The sequence below is a fragment of the Procambarus clarkii genome, chromosome 92 (genome assembly GCF_040958095.1).
Source record: "Procambarus clarkii isolate CNS0578487 chromosome 92, FALCON_Pclarkii_2.0, whole genome shotgun sequence".
Lineage (NCBI taxonomy): Eukaryota > Metazoa > Arthropoda > Malacostraca > Decapoda > Cambaridae > Procambarus > Procambarus clarkii.
The window spans coordinates 4,860,266-4,873,988 of NC_091241.1; the positions used below are offsets into that span (position 1 = coordinate 4,860,266).

Below are 13,723 nucleotides of genomic sequence, written 5' to 3' on the forward strand. Positions count from 1 at the left end.
ATTGTTGTCACCAGCAGCAGCTAGTTTATTGTGCACCCCATGATCATCCTGCGAGCGGTAGTGCAAAAGTATTATAGAAGTCGCAAAAGGTCTTAATTAGACCAAAGTGGATGTCTGACATCTACTTTTGTTTTCCTTCAACTAATTTCATCCAACTGGAGAGCTCCTCCAGTTTCTTTTGTCCACTCCAAAATTTATACCAACGCATCATTGGCCAATAAATAATACGTATGCTTACTGCGTTTTGGCTACGTTCAGTTAGTATCATCTAAACTGCAGGAAGTAGCAGCAGAGAGACGGGGAGGCAGGTAAATTAGCAATGGTAATTATGCATTTCACCTGGAATTATGCAGTGAATTATGCATTTCACCTGGAATTAACCTCTGTAATAATGGCAAGCTGTTGAATTTCTGTTTTTGTGTATTTCACCTAGTTGTGCTTGCGGGGGTTGAGCTCTGCTCTTTCGGCCCGCCTCTTCAACTGTCAATCAATCAACTGTTACTAACTACTTTTTTTTCCACACACACAATTAGTCGAGTACAATTAGGTGATTAGGTAAGTACACACACACACACACCCAAGAAGTAGGTCTTACTCCCAGGTACCTATTTACTGCTAAGTAACAGGTGCATCAGGGTGAAGGAAACTGCCCATTTGTTTTTCTGGTAGTGCCGGGGAATCGAACCCCAGTCCCTAGGCCCATGAGTCTAGAGCACTGTCCACTCAGCCACCACCCACACCTCCCACCCCTGTGTTCTGTGTGTGTGTTTTTCTCTTTCTCTCTCTCGGTCTTTCCTATAGTCTTTGTCACATCCAACTCTAGCAAAAGCTTCCTTACATCTCCACTGGTAATCTCATTCTTCTAGTGGTGCCTGGTTAATTATTTTCTCTCTTATCTCTGGAATTTCTCCTTGCTCTAATGTGAAGCCTTCCTGGAATTTCATACCAAGTTCCTCACACACTTCTTTGTCATTTGTAGTGAATCTGTCTGCCCCTATCCTCAGTTTCATTACCTGTTCCATCACTGTTGTCTTACTCCTGATGTAGCTGTACAGCAATTTGGGTTGGGTCTTGGCCTTGCTTGCTATGTCGTTTTCATATTGCCCTTCTGCCTCTCTTTTCACCCTGATGTATTCATTCCTGGCTCTCTGGTAACCTTCTCTGCTCTCATGTGTCCTGTTATTTCTATAGTTTCTCTATGCTCTTTTACTTTGTTGCTTAGCTAGCTTACATCTCTGATTAAACCATGGGTTTCTCATCTGTATTTCATTTTTTACCATTTGGGATGGGATAAACTTTTCTGCTGCCTCCTTGCACTTCTGCGTGATGTATTCCATCATGCCTTGGGCCGTCTATCCCCTTAGCTCTGATTCCCATGTTATATCTGTTAGGAATTTTCTTATCGCCTCGTAATTTCCCTTACAGAATGCTAGCCTTTTGCTTTCAGTTCCATTTCTTGAGTACTTTAGCCCTTCTTTGCCCAGATACTCAAACATCAGTACACTGTGATTGCTCATTCCTACTGGGGCCTCGAAGTCAATTTCCCTTATGTTGGAGTCATTCAGAGTGCAGACTAGGTCGAGTCTCGCTGGTTCATCGTTTCCCCTCATCCTAGTGGGTTCCCTGACATGTTGGCCTGGAAAGTTTCTTGTCGCCACCTCCACTAGTTTGGCTCTCCATGTATCCTCTCCTCCGTGCGGTTCCTTGTTCTCCTAGTCTATCCTTCTGTGATTGAAGTCCCCCATGATAAGCAGATGGGATCGATTTCTGCAGGCAGCAGAGGCTGCCCTCTCAATTACGTTATTAACTGCCATGTTGTTTCTGTCATACTCTTGCCTGGGTCTTCTGTCATTTGGTGGTGGGTTATATATCACTGCTACTACTACTCTATGTCCTCCCATCGTCATAGTGCCTGTTATGTAGCCTCTAAACCCTTCACAGCCTGCGATAATTATCTCCTTGAAGCTCCATTCCTTTCTCATAAGTACGGCCACTCTGCCTCCTCCCCTACCTCTCATTCCTTATTACAGTGAAATCCTGTGGGAACACCGCATTTGTTATGATTCCTGAGAGTTTTGTTTCCGTGATTCCAATTATATCTGGGTTTACTTCTTGCGCTCTTTCCCTAAATTAAACACACACACACACACAAACCGGGACCAAAGAGCCAAAGCTCAACCCCCGCAAGCACAATTAGGCGAGTACACACATACGTACGTACGTGTGTGTGTGTGTGTGTGTGTGTGTGTGTGTGTCACACATGTATTTACTATTTGTGCCTGCAGGACTGAGCTGTTAGCCCCTTGGTCCATGCCTTTCTAACGGTCTGTTGTCTAATATACTGACTCTCTGCCTATTTTCCTCTACCGTATCTACTACATATATTTCTTTCTAACACACACACATCCCCCAGGATGCAGTCCATAGCAGCTGTCTAGCTCCTAGGTACCTATTTATTGCTGGGTGAACAGAGGCATCAGGTGAAAGAAATTGCCCATTTGTTTTTTGCCTCGGCCAGAAATTGAACCAGAGAACCTAGGAATATGACCCCTAAGTGCCATCTGCTTGGCTGAGAAGCCCTGTATGTATGTTTGTGTGTACATGAATGCATGTTTGTGTATGTGAATACGTACATGTTTGCAAGTGTCTGTGCAGTCAATAAGACTGATCTATGGTAGACAAATGTTGCAATGCAACACAAACACACAAAAAGTAGCAGAGTTCAGGAATAAAAGTGCTGGAAAATGAAACCTGTATATTAGAAAATATATATGCTATACTCATAACACCCAACAGTATTTCAACAGTATTTTATCCTTAAAAATCTAGTTTCCAATTGATGCATCAATTAAAAATCTTCATACATTTGTTAAACCAAATTCTTTCATTCATTAATAACATTCCATCACTTACCAATCACAATTATTATGCTTTTCAGGAATTGCACTCACAGTAAAAAATATTTAAGTCTAGCATTGCAAGACTTGACACTTTCCAGTGTTCACCATCATTTATTTTCCAATTTCTCTATTATATATAAAAATATTTTCCATACATCTATTGATATTAAACAGAAGTTAATATTTGTTTGCCGACTGCCGATCACGAGCAATGCATTACTTCCAGATGTGTTAATCACATCACAGAGCATGTGATGAATGGCTGGCACTGAAATATGCTCATGGCATAATCTGGCAATAGTGACTGCTAACAGTGCTAGTACAGGTATGCTGGAGCTGTTCTCATTGCACTGTTCATATAATATGCCTTCACAGCATGAAGCTGTAAGAGGCGAGATACAGCATTAATTACAACACACAATGTTAACAGTTTTTTAACCATGAAGGGTGGTTTCAAAATAATCTCTTAGAATCACAGAAAATTATCCTTAATGAACATTTCATTAATCAATATACTAACTGGTCCCACCAAGGTAAATAAGATACCAGTGCCTGCTGTGTTCACTGCAGCAACACAAACACTTCGGCAACTGTGGCAATGAGAAATGTAATAAGTTACTCGGTTATCACTGGCCAGGTTGCTCTCAGGACATGTACGCAGGGTGCTGAGTGGGGCGAGCAATGGATGAAAGCAGCGATTGGTTCAACTTCTCCAGTTCCTGAGGCTTGACACGTCTGCGTACTGTCCGTAGTGATGTGGCTGAACGTGCAGACCTGGATGAGTGGGAGGATGAGCGCCGGCTCCACGAACCCCCAGGTGACTGTGACTGTTGCAATAAATGAGACTATTAAAACAATGCTGAAAACATCCAGCATCTTGTACAATAAACAAATCTCAGTAAACCTAACAGGCTTCCAGTCCCTAACAATGGAATTCTAGTATACCAGTATGACTCCAAAGACTCAAATGTAAATTGTTAACTTGAGACTGCTATACCCGATTTACCCGAGTGGTAAATCACCCTAATGGCCAGGGTGTCCTCAATGAGGACAGGAAGCCGGCAGCTTGTCGAAGGTCCCCTTATTTGCCTTTACCTTTTCTAAGTATATTTTAAAATTCAACATAATTTTGACATTTGCTACTTTGGTGGATAGGCGGTTCCATGGGTTAATAACCCTGTGGGTGAAAAAGCATCTCCTGTTCTCAGTCCTACATTGTGGCTTGTTGAGCTTGAAATTGCTGCTCCTTGTTTGTGTTGCATCTTACCTTCTGAAGAAAATGTTGGAATCAACATCCTCTAACTTGTTCAGTATTTTAAGTTTCAATGAGATCCGCCCTGTCATGGCTGGTTATATATATATATATATATATGCACAGGCTTCCTGACCCCAAGAATACTAATTAAATTATTGCTGGACTATCATCAGCTGGATTGTCAATGATCACACATATTTTCTGCATATGGCAGGAATCTTTGAATACCTCTTGCATATTTTACTAAAGGAAGTATTTGGGAATTTACTTTTCTTTAACCTATCTCTAATAGTTGTGCAAATATTGAGCGAATTAGAAAGAGAAACATAATGAGTAAGAGACCTGTTGTGAGGTGGAAGAGTGGTGGGCGAGGATCCATTTATGTGCTAGTGCCTCTACTGCAGTCAACCTCAACTGTGGGTTGATCTCCAGCACCCGACGCACGAAGTCCCGCCCGCTCTCGCTCACCTCCTCCCACACCTGCAAAACAAACATTACTATAATGTTACTGTTGTGATGCATGTTTGGTCTGATGACCAAACATGCACATCACAAAATGGGGAACTATGACGTTTAGGTCCTTCCTGGATCATTATCAAGTCATGTAAAAGATGAGAGGATGTTACAGGTAAATACCTAAGGCAAGAGTAAGATGTGAGATGAGAAGCAGGTATGAATATTGTGAAGATAAGAAGAGGATGAATGTACAAATAAGGTAAGCATGGGATGAATGTCAGAACAAGGTAAGAATATGATGAATGTCAGAACAAGGTAAGAATATGATGAATGTAAGAACAAGGTAAGAATGGAATGAATGTAAGAATAAGGTAAGAATAGGATGAATGTAAGAACAAGGTAAGAATAGGATGAATGTAAGAACAAGGTAAGAATAGGATGAATGTAAGAACAAGGTAAGAATAGGATGAATGTAAGAACAAGGTAAGAATAGGATGAATGTAAGAACAAGGTAAGAATAGGATGAATGTAAGAACAAGGTAAGAATAGGATGAATGTAAGAACAAGGTAAGAATAGGATGAATGTAAGAACAAGGTAAGAATAGGATGAATGTAAGAACAAGGTAAGAATAGGATGAATGTAAGAACAAGGTAAGAATAGGATGAATGTAAGAACAAGGTAAGAATAGGATGAATGTAAGAACAAGGTAAAAATGGAATGAATGTAAGAACAAGGTAAAAATGGAATGAATGTAAGAACAAGGTAAGAATAAGATGAATGTAAGAACAAGGTAAAAATGGAATGAATGTAAGAACAAGGTAAGAATAGGATGAATGTAAAAACAAGATAAGCATGGGACGAATGTAAGAATAAGATGAGGGTACGAATAGGATGAGTAAGAATAAGAGTAAGTATAAAGGTAAGAACAAGAAGAGGATAGGAATAAGCAACAGGGGCAAAGTTTGTCAGGTCTCGTTTGTTAAGAAGGTTGGAGGGAAGTACCCTTTCATGGTACTGTGAAAGGGAAGGGAAAGGGAAGGGAAGGGAAGGGAAAGGGAAGGGAAGGGAAAGGGAAGGGAAGGGGAAGGGAAAGGGAAGGGAAGGGAAGGGAAGGGATGGGAAAGGGAATGGAAGGGAAGGGAAGGAAACTATCAGGAGAAAGCGCCAAGCCGTTATGACTACATAGCACAGGGAAGGGGTCAGGATAAGGATTTGGGATGGGACGGGGGGGGGGGGGGAAAGGGAATGGTGCCCAACCAGTTGGTGGACGGTCGGGGATTGAACGCCGACCTGCATGAAACGAGACCGTCGCTCTACTAAGGGTAGAGAGTCAACAGGAACAAAGCCAGGACTAAGGTCCACGTTGGGCATGTTGTGTATCAGAACGGATTCGACAAGACGGCGTCTGTGAAGAGTAGAGGCAGGAAAGATTATTTTAGAAGGCCAATCAATCTCCAGGATGATTAAGAGTGTCTAACATGACAGAAGAGAGCAATGTTTTTGTCTGCAGACTTGACACTTATGTTCCTTAAGTCTGTCATTTAGTGTAAGTTACCGTCTCCACCACTTCTTATTATACATACCACGGACAAAACTATAAACAATATAATAAAACCATGTTATATCTACTGGATATATTTAATGATTAATCCAGTCACAAAGATAACCAACCATTTGTCCCTATTCCTATAAAGGTATGAACGAGTGCCCATTATTAACATCTTCAGTGTCAAAATGATAAAAATTAAAATATAATTTTGCCAGATCGTAGTAATTCAATTAGGTCTTATTGCAGTAAGGATGCTGCTTATATTCACTGCCACACAGGACAGAGGATCATACACAAGACAACAGGTCTAAATTGTAGATTTAAACAAACATTTCATTAGTTACAATCCACTACATTAGATATTATACATATTCAACTGACGAATTTGTAAATACAACTTTCTATTGTTCACTGTCACTCAAGACAAGGATGGATTCACGAGCGCATATATGAACTAATTCTTTCTGAGAGTAAGCCATTTAGAATAGTGTAAATATGCTTGTAAACTTGGTTAAACCACTTGGATAGGCCTAGGGCCTGTCTTAATGTAACCAGGAGGAAACTTTGTTAGACCACATTTGATTAAGGGGTTACAGTGTAGAGTATACCATTATAGTCTACGCCCCCCCCCTCCCCCCCACGGGTGGGTGGTGGCGCCTGCTGATGGCGTCAGAGGACTGGGGCTGGCGGAGACCACAGTAACATTTTTATCTGTGTGCGCGATATTGTCAATTACTTCATTTAGGTATTGTGTGTAACGCGCTCGCATCCCCGTACTTGCTGCCTCCACCCTCATATTTCCTAATTTAAACCCCACAAATTCCACCACTTGTTTAGTTTCTTATCATATTTACACACACACAACTGCATGGAGATAACACCATCACCCTCAGACTTGACCTAATCTAGTCCTTTTATTTACCATTTACGATGATGTTTGTTCAGACATATCTGATGATGATGATGATGATGATGATTAAGCCACCCAAAAGGTGGCACGGGCATGAATAGCCCGTAAGTGGTGGCCCTTTTGAGCCATTACCAGTATCAAGAGCTGATACTGGAGATCTGTGGAGGTGCGACTGCTCCCTGCTTGACGGGAGATGTCTCCCGTGTAGACATATCTGACACAGTGCTCGGCATATATCTGACACTTGGTGAGGTGAATGGATGGTAGACACTTGCAGTGGAAGTTACGAGAAGTGGTAAGAGAAAGACCACGTTTCCCTGCATACATAATAAAAGGTTTAAGTTACATATAATACTGTTGTTGAGGGGTAATTTTCTTTAAATTTTGCGCCAAGGGACGAGTTTACTGGGCAGCGGCACTCATCCTGTGAGTGGACACACCGCCATAGCATCATGTACAACAGTTGTGAGGTGTTCACAGGAACAGCTGCCTGGCGTGAACACTTACTATTGTTGTTATCACGTGTGAGGTACCCCCTAAATGCTCTTCTATACAACAACGCTCACCGCACCTGTATATTACCTGGAGCATACATGGAGTGGGTTTCGGGAGTTCTACTCCCCAATCCCGACCCGACTTGACCTGCCGCTTGCGGCACAACCTGTCGCCCGCACAACTTCTCGCCGCCTGTTGCACAAGCTTGTCACAAGCCACATTGATTGATGTATATTAAGCCACCCATTGATTGACCGATGAAGATTAAGCCACCAAAGAGGTGGCACGGGCGTGAATAGCCCATAAACCAGGCACAGTCCTCTACTACTAATTTTTTTTATTTATATATACAAGAGTTGTTACATTCTTGTACAGCCACCAGCACGCGTAGCGTTTCAGGCAGGTCCTTAATCCTATGGTCCCTGGAGTACGACCCCCACCAAGAATCGTTTTAACAACTAAGTACACATTTTACTGTTGAGTTAAACAGAGGCTACAGTTAAGGATTTGTACCCGGTAAATCCTCTCCGGCCAGGATACGAACCCAGGACAAAGCGCTCGCGGAACGGGACGGAACGGAGGGCCAAGTACCAAATCTGCACAATAAAATAACAACGTACTGGAGTGAACGAAATGGAAGAAAATGCAGGATTGAACCAAAGAGCAGAGGTGCCATAGGCACAATCAGAGAACACTGTATAAACATCAGAGGTCCGCGGTTGTTCAACGTCCTCCCAGCGACTATAAGAAATATTGCCGGAACAACAGTGGACATCTTCAAGAGAAAACTGGACTGTTTTCTAAGAGAAGTTCCGGATCAACCGGGCTGTGGTGGGTATGTGGGCCGGCGGGCCGCTCCAAGCAACAGCCTGGTGGACCAAACTCTCCCAAGTCGAGCCTGGCCTCGGGCCGGGCTTGGGGAGTAGAAGAACTCCCAGAACCCCATCAAGCAGGTAAGGCCAGGCGAGCGTCTTACCACTACGCCACGGAGACTGCGTTATCTATGCCGTTACACTGTGAGACTACTAGTTATCTTGCTCCTCACACACCTCTACATCTCTCCCTGTCACAGTAAAAGAGACAAATATGTGAATGCATGTGTGTGTATATATGTATACTGAAAACTCACACCCCAGAAATGACTGGAACCCATACTGTCAGGAGCACTCTGCTGGCGTACAGGATCCCTTAACCGCTCGACCAACACGACCGGACAAAAGTTTTAATATTCAGAGTTTTCAGTTGCATATAGTCCTGGGGACCATTCAGGCTTGTTCGCATATATGTACTGTATATGTACGTATGTGTTTGTATGTATATGTATGTGTATAAAGTATATATGGAAGCTGATCAGAAATACATTTCACCTTTGTAAATGCACATTAATGACACTATGTAAAAGACACATCGAACACTTTATGTAGGGCATACGTAAATCTGTGTATCTGTGTACTCACCTAGTTGTGTTTGCGGGGGGGGGGGGGGGGGGTTGAGCTCTGGCTCTTTGGTCCCGCCTCTCAACTGTCAATCAACTGGTGTACATATTTTTTTCTGCACTTTTATGTATTTACGTATGTAGGTTAGCTTAGCATTTTAAAAGCACCGAATCACCTTGTGTGGTTGATTGTTCAATAAACCCTTGAACTATATGTTTAACACTTCTCTAACCCTGTCCATGGAGGACAGAAGAAAATGTATATATGCTGGTTAGCACTGTAAATATGTGGCCACGTCTGAGGTAGAAACTAATAATAATAATAAAAACTACTACAGCTAGTTATCCAAACTCCAAACTCTCCAGGGATGAACCTTTTAGACTCGTTACCTTACTCCAGCCACCTGCACTGGTGGCCGCTGGCGTCTGAGGGCCAAACATCCACCTAGCCACCTGCACTGGTGGCCGCTGGCGTCTGAGGGGCCAAACATCCACCTCGCCCCCCCCCCCCCGCGCTGTCCCATCCCAAATCCCTATCCTGACCCCTTCCAAGTGCTATATAGTCGTAATGGCTTAGCACTTTCCCTGATGACTCCCTTCCCCTCCCTCCTCCCTGACGCCAGACGCTCCCTCCCTCCCTCCCTTCTGCCTGACGCCAGACGCTCCCTCCCTCCCTCCTGCCTGACGCCAGACGCTCCCTCCCTCCCTCCTGCCTGACGCCAGACGCTCCCTCCCTCCCTCCTGCCTGACGCCAGACGCTCCCTCCCTCCCTCCTGCCTGACGCCAGACGCTCCCTCCCTCCCTCCCTCCTCCCTGACGCCAGACGCTCCCTCCCTCCTCCCTGACGCCAGACGCTCCCTCCCTCCCTCCTGCCTGACGCCAGACGCTCCCTCCCTCCCTCCTCCCTGACGCCAGACGCTCCCTCCCTCCCTCCTCCCTGACGCCAGACGCTCCCTCCCTCCCTCCTCCCTGACGCCAGACGCGTCGTCACTGGTGTTGTCCCAGCTTGAGTACTGTTCGACACTCATTAACCTAACCTTCAGAGCAGGAGAGATTGCTGAAATGAGGGAATAATGAGAACATAGAGAATATTCATAGACACGATAAAGCTCCTAAATTATCGGCATCGTCTCAAAACGCTCCCAATGTACTCACTAGAAAGGAGACGAGAGAGATACCAAATAATATACACATGGAAAATACTGGAGGGACAGGTCACAAATCTACACAGTAAAATAACAACAAACTGGAGTGAACGATATGGAAGAAAATGCAGAAGTGAAGTGAAGAGCAGAGGTGCCATAGGCACAATCAGAGAACACTGTATAAACATCAGAGGTCCACGGTTGTTCCACCATTTGGTCACCACTTGGTCCGGGAGACATCTCCCGTCACGCAGGGTGCAGTTGCGCTTCCACAGATATCCAGTATCATCTTTTGATACTGGTAATGGCTCGAAAGGGCCACCACTTACGGGCTATTCATGCCCGTGCCACCTCTTGGGTGGCTTAATCTTCATCAATCAATCACGGTTGTTCAACGTCCTACCAGCAAGTATAAGAAATACTGCCGGAACATCTTCAAAAGAAAACTAAATTGTTTTCTAAAAGAAGTGCCGGACCAACCGGGGTGTGGTGGATATGTGGGCCTGCGGGGCCACTCCAAGCAACAGCCTGGTGGACCAAGCTCTCAAGTCAGGGCCGGGCTTGGGTAAAGTTGGGACACGATTGGTGGGTTCTACGAGTTTACAAGATAAGACGTGTCTACACCTTGTAATATTTGTGACGGGGTCGGCGGGTAGAGAAGACAGCGGACTACCACCACCACCACCAACCCTTCCTGTGGTGACCCCTGGTAACTTGATGGGTCATTTACAACATATACACTCTGGTGTCTTGAGCTAATACTGCCACTTGTGGGGGCCGCAGAAGGTGATACACCCCTCTAGTTTGTGTCTAAGAGGTACTGGTACCATCAGCCCGCCCACACTCCTCTTGACACGCTTCTTACAGTAATCATGTGCACCATCCTACATATAGTGACGTAATGGACAATTAGAAAGTAAAAATTGGTACCATTAAATCTGGACAAACCGGAAAAGGTTTTGCATCTATGTTGCTAATGAAACCTAACGTAACGTTCCCATGCCTAATACACGCTAGCTGGTTCCATTCACCTGGGGCCAGATTCACGAAAGTACTTAAGCAAGCACTTACGAACCTGTACATCTTTTCTCAATCTTTGGCGGCTTTGTTTACAATTATTAAACAGTTAATGAGCTCCGAAGCACCAGGAGGCTGTTTATAAAAATAACAACAGTTGATTGGCAAGTTTTCATGCTTGTAAACTGTTTAATAAATGTAACTAAAGCCGTCAAAGATTGAGGAAAGATGTACACGTTCGTAAGTGCTTGCGTAAGTGCTTTCGTGAATCTGGCCCCAGGCTATTGAGTACAGTAGTTTAAGGTAGGCCTTTTACACGCTACAAGACACAAGACATTCCTTGAGTAGTCTTTATACACGCTACCCCAGGTGTTGCCTGCACATTTACTACAATATAGTACATATGTCTTATATTAGGCCTAGGCATATGTAAATTTGTTTTTTAACTTTATCCCGCGCCAGGGACGAGGAGCCTCTGTTTCTGCCTCTTTGGCCACCACATTTCCCATTAATAGAATGGTGAATGATATAACCATTATCCCATTATGACCATTATATAACCATTAACCATTATAAAGACCATAACCATTATGCCCATTCTATTTTTATAACCAATTGGCATTACAATTTTAATAATTAATATTATTTGCAATGTGTTTTTACGTTGTATATCATCATTTCCATTCCCGTGTTGTATCATATAATGTGTAAATATGATGATGAATATTAGGCTATTAATATTAATTGGTTCTTGCATAAATGAATAATGCATTTAAATTTGATAAAGAATTATACACGTATGACCATACATAAATAGAGTACTGTAATTGACTGACTAATTACTTTACGAGTTGGGGTTGTTAGAAGGGTTGTGGGGTGGTGGGGGGGGGGTGACTGGGGTGATGGAGGAGGGGGGGGGGGTGACTGGGGTGGTGGGAGGGGGGGGATGGGGGTGGTGGTGGTACCATCCTTGCCCGGCCCCCATTACCACCACCCAGCCGCCAGACAATGGTGCCATTCTTATCCTGTAGTTGGGTTACCCCGGCCACTCTACCCATCCTCCCCCCTCCCCCTCCTGCCCCCCCCCCCCCCCTCCTCCTCGCCCCACGCACGTCACACTGCCCCACACTCGCCATAACTCGATATCTTCACCGTCAATATCTCAACCATTTCTCAATCTCTCTCCTTCACCGCTCAATATTCCGGCCACCGCCGCTGCTGGTCCCCGAGGCAGTGACCTCGTACAGTGCCTGCACACCACGCCAAGCTAATAACGAATGCCAGAACTGACGACTGCAGAAGGTTATAAGAGGACCTTGACAAACTAAGAGTGGGCAAACAAATGGTCAGATTCCTGTGGATTCCCCCTTATGTTGGGGGAAAGATGTGAACGTTTCCCCTCGTTTCTCCGAGGGGAAACGAGCGGTCACATGTGCTGGCTGCTAAGGATGTCGAATGAGACCATATTGAATATTTAGTCCCCCCTAATATCTTTTTACAAATCAAGGGCATGATCGAACATGAGCGTGATAAGGGCGAGCTTGCATGCAGGAGTGTGAGAGTCATGAAGTAGTGTGAAGACTGCTGCACCTCGCAGCAAGGGTAGTCAAGGTGTGTGTGTGTCGACGGGACGGGCGCCACAACAATCACTATGGACCTTGGCACTCCTCAAGGAGGAGTCTAAGTCCTACATATTCAACATCCTTATGAGCGCCATTGGTTTGTTGTTTATTGTAAACGCCGGACGAGGCTAGTTTATTGTGCACCCTATACTCATCCTGTCGATCCCTTGATGAACAAATCCACAAGGGCCGTGACGAGGATTCGAACCTGCTTGATCCGACGATCCCTTGATCGTCGTCGCCCCTAACTCAACAACACATTCATCCTGTGCCGTTATTTATATTAAATTTCCGGAAGGAACTCAACAAATGGAATACGTAGATGATGTCCTAATACAATCTCTCACCTTTGACAAAAAATTAAACAGTCCATTGAACTCTTTGCAAGGATGTGTGTTGAAGTGTTTCACTCTCCACACACAAGACAAAGGGATACTCTCATACTCTCATCACAAGAGGGCACAAAACGAAGACCTACAAATTAATGGTGAAACGTGTGACTGGGTTGACCACTATTGGCTCTAACAAGGGGAAATAGAGAGGAGCTCGGTCAACTTATAGGAACATGTAAAAGTCGTATCAGCGCACAGAAAGCTATGACCTGGAATGTATATGGGGCCACTATTGCCCTACTTAAAGTGATATACACGCACCTGTGTGCGCTCTGTCATAGCCGCCAGTATTGTGCACTACTCCCATAGCGACATAGAAAGACTTTAAAGCATACAAAATGAAGCCCTGGCAATCATTCTTAGAGTACCAATAACTTCCAACACGTCTAATCTGCAAGAGCGCTCTCTCCCCAGTATTATGTCCAACCACTTGGGGTGAACGGTAGAGCGACGGTACCACTTCATGCAGGTCGGCGTTCAATCCCCGACCGTCCAAGTGGTTGGGCACTATTCCTTCCCTCCGTCCAATCCCAAATCTTTATCCTG

At 44.4% G+C, this 13,723-nt stretch overlaps 1 protein-coding gene across 1 annotated transcript in view; it reads right to left on the bottom strand.

Moving 5' to 3' along the window:
• Window positions 1–892: 892 nt before the first annotated feature.
• The window catches only part of LOC123775132 (serine/threonine-protein kinase H1 homolog), a 69,353-nt gene continuing 56,522 nt past the window's right edge, over window positions 893–13,723 (bottom strand). Inside the window, exons 3-4 of the mRNA XM_045770032.2 lie at window positions 4,498–4,635; window positions 893–3,727 (exon numbers count right to left, since the gene is read on the bottom strand). Of these exons, the coding sequence (XP_045625988.2) occupies window positions 3,545–3,727; window positions 4,498–4,635 (321 nt within the window). The 3' untranslated portion in view covers window positions 893–3,544. The remainder of the gene's footprint in view (window positions 3,728–4,497; window positions 4,636–13,723) is intronic.